Raw genomic sequence first — 4,821 nt, forward strand, 5'->3', positions numbered from 1 at the left:
AAAACAAACACAGTTTTTATTCATCAAATTTACTCCTTGTCCATTTGAATATAATACTCCGTAAAATGCAATGCTACGTGGGCTTTCACTTACAGCCCAATAACGAACACTGGATTTCCCCAATCGGGCCTTAGCCCAAAGCAATGGGCCTCTACGTACGGATTTATCATTTTATCCCATTCCCCGCCTCTCGCGGGACCCACTGCCACGCTGCCCACGCAAAACTCGGTCCATCTCAAGTCCAAGCTTCGGTGTTTCGGTGGGTACTGGAAACATCGTTATAAACCGCCAAAGCACAACCTGCCAGATGTTTGTCAAAATTCCCAGCTGAAAGTTTCTCGGGAGAGAGCTTTCTTCCCGTTGCATTTGGAGCCTCATGCTCAATGATGCGACATGAGTTTATCAAAGTGGATGGCTATTCAATCCGCCAAGCGGTTCTTCAACAACATAGGTCGGTGATTTCTGTCTGTTCTTCATACTTTTGCTTGCTTTATCCATGTATGCTTCAATTCAATCCGGTTCTCAGGTTTTTTTGTTAGCATTCCATCATGTTTAGCGGTGATATTTTGCTGGAATGTAGAAAAGATTGGATCTTTGCTGTCTGATAGTGTTGTTTGAGAGTTGGGTTGGTTGGGGGAGGAGTTACTGTCTTACTTAACTTGAATCAAATGTATCAATTTTTCTGGTTTGTTGTGTTTTCTGACAAAAATAATTGGCAAACAAAGATGATTACTTCCAAACACTCCTGTTGCATATGCAGAGAATAAAGTGTTGATGAATGTACCATCCCAATGGGAGCGGCCTTTTGGCCTTATTGATTTTAGCCGTGTGCTATGGACAACCTAGACTGGTTACCTCCCTGTGGCCCTCTCTTAGTGGGAGTGGCCTTTTGGCCTTCTTGATTTTAGCCGGTGTGCTATGGACAACCTAGACTGGTTACCTCCCTGTGGCCATCTCCCAGTGGGAGCTGCCTTTTAGCCTTCTTGATTTTAGCCGGTGTGCTATGGACAATCTAGACCGGTTACCTCCTTGTGGCCCTCTACTTGCTAGGGTCACAAGTCACAAGGTGGGTTTACTTGGGTCTTCTTAGTTTGAACCGGGGTCAGCTATGGGACAATCTAGAATAGTTTACCTCCTTGTGGTCGTTTGAAGGTTAGGGTTACAATGCGAGATTTATCTAGTGCATATCCTCTAGTAGTGGCTGTGGGTTTTACTTGTTGCCCCAAAAAAAATAGAATATACATTTTGTACTCTCTGGTTAACACAATCTGGCTTCTAATTTTTGTTCATCTGGTTTTTTTCTTTGATTGCAGATACTAGTATTCGGTTAATAAGGAAACAGGAGCCCTACCAGAATATCATCAGCAATGTGCTTAGAAGATGTCAGTCACACTGGTCAGATAAGGAGAAGATAGGAAGTGATGGGATAGGTGGGGAGAATGAAGCATCCAAACTGCCAGCAACACCTAAAAGCGGGATCACCCACCTTGACTCCAGGAGCAGCAATTACGATCTTGACAAGTATAATTTTTCCAGTAGCAAATGGAAATTCGATACTGTTTGGCTTTCTAAAGCTCTTGAATCTGCGTCTCAACTATGTAGGTGGGCTTTACCTTCAGGTCTGTTTAAAATGGGGTTACTTCTACAAGATGTGAAGACCCATTTATTATGTGTGAGTTGTGAGATGAGATTTGGGAATGTAGTTTAATGCAGAACTAAGTGGATAAAGTTATTCTCTTTTGAATTTACGGTGGAAACATGATTACATTTTACACAATAAGTGAATGAATGCTGCTACTTTAGAAGTCAAAAATCAATTTTGAAACCTTACGTAAGGATGTTTATTATTCATTCCTTAATCCAAAATGCTACCTTTTGGATTTCAGAAGTGACGGTATGTCTTTCACTGAACTGATTCTATTTCTTTTCTTTTCTTTCTATTTTTTTTTTCTGGGTTTTCAGGGAATGGAATTGGAGATAGACCCCCGCCCATCAACAGGTCTCTTGCAGAGATCTATGCAAGTATTCAACGGAGTAAACTGGGACTTCAGGATTGGAGTCTTAGCGATCTTACCATAGGCCTTTATCTTATATATCTCCAGCAAGCATCCATCAATCCTCGCGAGGATATTAAGGGTGAACTGATATCTTCTGAATCAGTTGTAATTTCAAATTCCTTGCCATCTTTTCATTTTATTCTTTTTGGCACGGGAAGTGATTCAATAGTAAATTATTCTAGACATTCTCCTTTTTTCCCTCTTTTTTTGGTGGTTTTTCTTTTGTAACTCTTCAATCAGATCATGTTTTTTTCGTTAGGTCCATGATCTCATGTACCACACTGAACTAGCAAAGGGCTCATACAGAGATAGTACTCGTGGTCTTGCACGGAACTGTATGCTTCGAGAAACCGATGTTGTGAAATTCATTAAAATTTCCAGCATGTTAAGGCCTGGATATTACATTGCGGTTGACAAGAGAAAAAGACTTGTCATACTTGGAATACGTGGAACACACACAGTTTATGATATAATTACTGACATTGTTTCTTCAAGCAATGAAGAAGTAACATTTGAAGGCTACTCGACACATTTTGGGAGTGCCGAGGCTGCTCGTTGGTTTCTCACTCATGAAATGGAAACGCTAAGGAAATGCCTGCAGAAACACGAGGTGTTGCAACTATCACTTTTTTGTTGAACAAATGCTATTTTTCTTTAAAATAAGACGAATTAGTCTCGCTTTGTTTCCCTTTGCGTTTTATTTCTTTGCACGACTTATTACTGAGACTAATCCATATACAGGGATTTAGGTTAAGGCTGGTTGGTCATTCTCTTGGAGGTGCAATAGCATCCTTGTTGGCAATAATGATCCGTAAGAAGTCGCCCCAGGAGCTCGGCTTTAATCCCGATATTGTAACAGCAGTTGGAATTGCAACCCCACCATGCGTCTCCCAAGATCTTGCAGAAAAGTGCTCTGATTATGTTGTAACGGTGGTAATGCAGGTCAGTATGTGTCTTATTGAGCTTGTTTTTCTAGAACCTCTTTGTTGATCGATGTTCTTATGCAACTCGTGTTAAGCCATACTTTGACCTTTACAACTTACAATACATTGGATGCAGGATGACATTATTCCGAGGTTAAGCGTTGCTTCTCTCATAAGGCTGAGGAACGAAATTATTCAGACGGACTGGTAAGGAAAATTAGGCTTTAGGGGCATTAATTATTTAGCAGGGATCTCTATAGGCTGTACATTACGAGGAAATCGGGTGTTTTTAATTTTAAGTGCATGTTATGGAAGATGAAACGTCTTTTGGGTTAGCGTCTCCATAGTGTCTATTTACGGTTTTTGCAGTCTCTTTTCTTATTCTCGTCAATGTCAAATTATTGGCTTCCCTTAACTTCGTTTTGTGTAGGATGAGTGTTTTCGAGAAGGGAGACTGGAAAGGCGTGGTAGATTTATTCACGAATGCGAAGCAGGTTGTATCGTCCATCCAGGATGTAGCTCAGAAGCTAGCCGAGTTTGCCAAGTCCCGAGACCAAACAACATACCCTGGTTTGTCTCCACAACATTCCGATTACTCTAATGATTACATTAAGAGCATATATCAAACGCAGGGAATTGTTTCTGTTGTTACCAATGAATGATCTTCTGTTCATATTTATCTGCATTCACTGTTGCAAAAATCGGCCGCCTAGGCACCCCTAGGCCGAGGCGAATTGCTCCCTCGGCGGCCGACTCGGCCGAGTTAACTCGCCCTCGGGCCGCCGGCCTTGTTAACTTTTTTATTATATTTATATATATTTAACTTTATTTATTTATATAAATAAGAGAAGTAAGATATATATATATGACATACACCCACACATATGCACTATTTTTTTGTTTTTATAAGTCGCCGCCTAGGCGCCTACTACAACCATGTCTGCATTATAATAGGCAACCATTTTCTGTGAACCAATAATTTTTATCGAGTAATTTTGTCAGATGTTCCCCCGAGAAAGGAAGTTAATACTGCTTCAGGCACGCAACCAACCTCCGGGTCAGCAAGCAACATTGCTTCTCTAGCAAAACAACACAAAGGCACTCTCGGTGGAGTAGATGAGGAATTGCTAGTACCCGGGAGCGTGTATTATTTAAAGAGGAATACTGATGAGGCCACGGAGTTCTTCACGCTGTGGAAGCGACACCCGGGCGAGCATTTCCAGAGGATACTGCTCTCCAGTAACGTAATCTCAGACCACAGATGCGACAGCCATAACTATGCGTTGCGGGATGTTCTCAAAGGTATCCCCGCTTCCTCTGATGAAGCCATTTTCAGATGATCAAGTGTTAGTTCAAGGTTGTCTTCACCTGTACTGCTGTCCATATCTTCATTCAATAATGAATATATACCCATACAAGAGTTAATTTCTGTTTTAGTGTTTCGGTTTTAGTTCTCAACTATGATGATATTCGGTTTTAGTTCCCGACTACGATGATCATTTGCCAAGAAATTGCTTGCCTATTTGTTAATGTTACATTGATCATTTGCCAAGAAATTACTTGCCTATTTGTTAATGTTACATTTCAAAAAAGTGCTAGTGGCCAAGGGAAATTGTCAAGAACTAACTCAAAACGACAACTTGGCATACAAAATATATGTAACGTAACAGCTGGGACACAAATTAAAGCTAGGGCCTAGGGGCCAATGTTACTAAGAAGACAAATTAAGGTGTAACTTTCATGGTCTTAGTCTTGGTCAAGGGACAATTCAAAAATCAACTTGTGTGTCTTAAACCCTAATTTCTAGCTAGCTAGTGGCTAATGAGGATGACAACGAGTAT

At 40.8% G+C, this 4,821-nt stretch overlaps 1 protein-coding gene across 3 annotated transcripts; it reads left to right on the forward strand.

The window, feature by feature from the left end:
* Nucleotides 1–255: 255 nt before the first annotated feature.
* LOC116003783 (sn1-specific diacylglycerol lipase beta) lies at nt 256–4,532 on the forward strand. 3 transcript variants are annotated; one of them, XM_031243707.1, is made up of 8 exons: nt 256–451; nt 1,314–1,619; nt 1,963–2,162; nt 2,317–2,667; nt 2,799–2,999; nt 3,117–3,187; nt 3,411–3,550; nt 3,983–4,532. In XM_031243707.1, exons 1-8 carry the CDS (start codon nt 394–396, stop codon nt 4,318–4,320), a joined length of 1,665 nt encoding a protein of 554 aa, XP_031099567.1. In that variant the 5' UTR covers nt 256–393; the 3' UTR covers nt 4,321–4,532. The 3 variants fall into 3 exon arrangements, with proteins under 3 accessions (XP_031099567.1, XP_031099568.1, XP_031099569.1); XM_031243708.1 differs by having other exon boundaries at nt 1,314–1,598; XM_031243709.1 differs by lacking the exon at nt 256–451 and having other exon boundaries at nt 1,318–1,602.
* The last annotated feature ends 289 nt before the right edge of the window (nt 4,533–4,821 follow it).

This window comes from Ipomoea triloba, chromosome 14, assembly GCF_003576645.1.
Source record: "Ipomoea triloba cultivar NCNSP0323 chromosome 14, ASM357664v1".
Classification (NCBI taxonomy): Eukaryota; Viridiplantae; Streptophyta; class Magnoliopsida; order Solanales; family Convolvulaceae; genus Ipomoea; species Ipomoea triloba.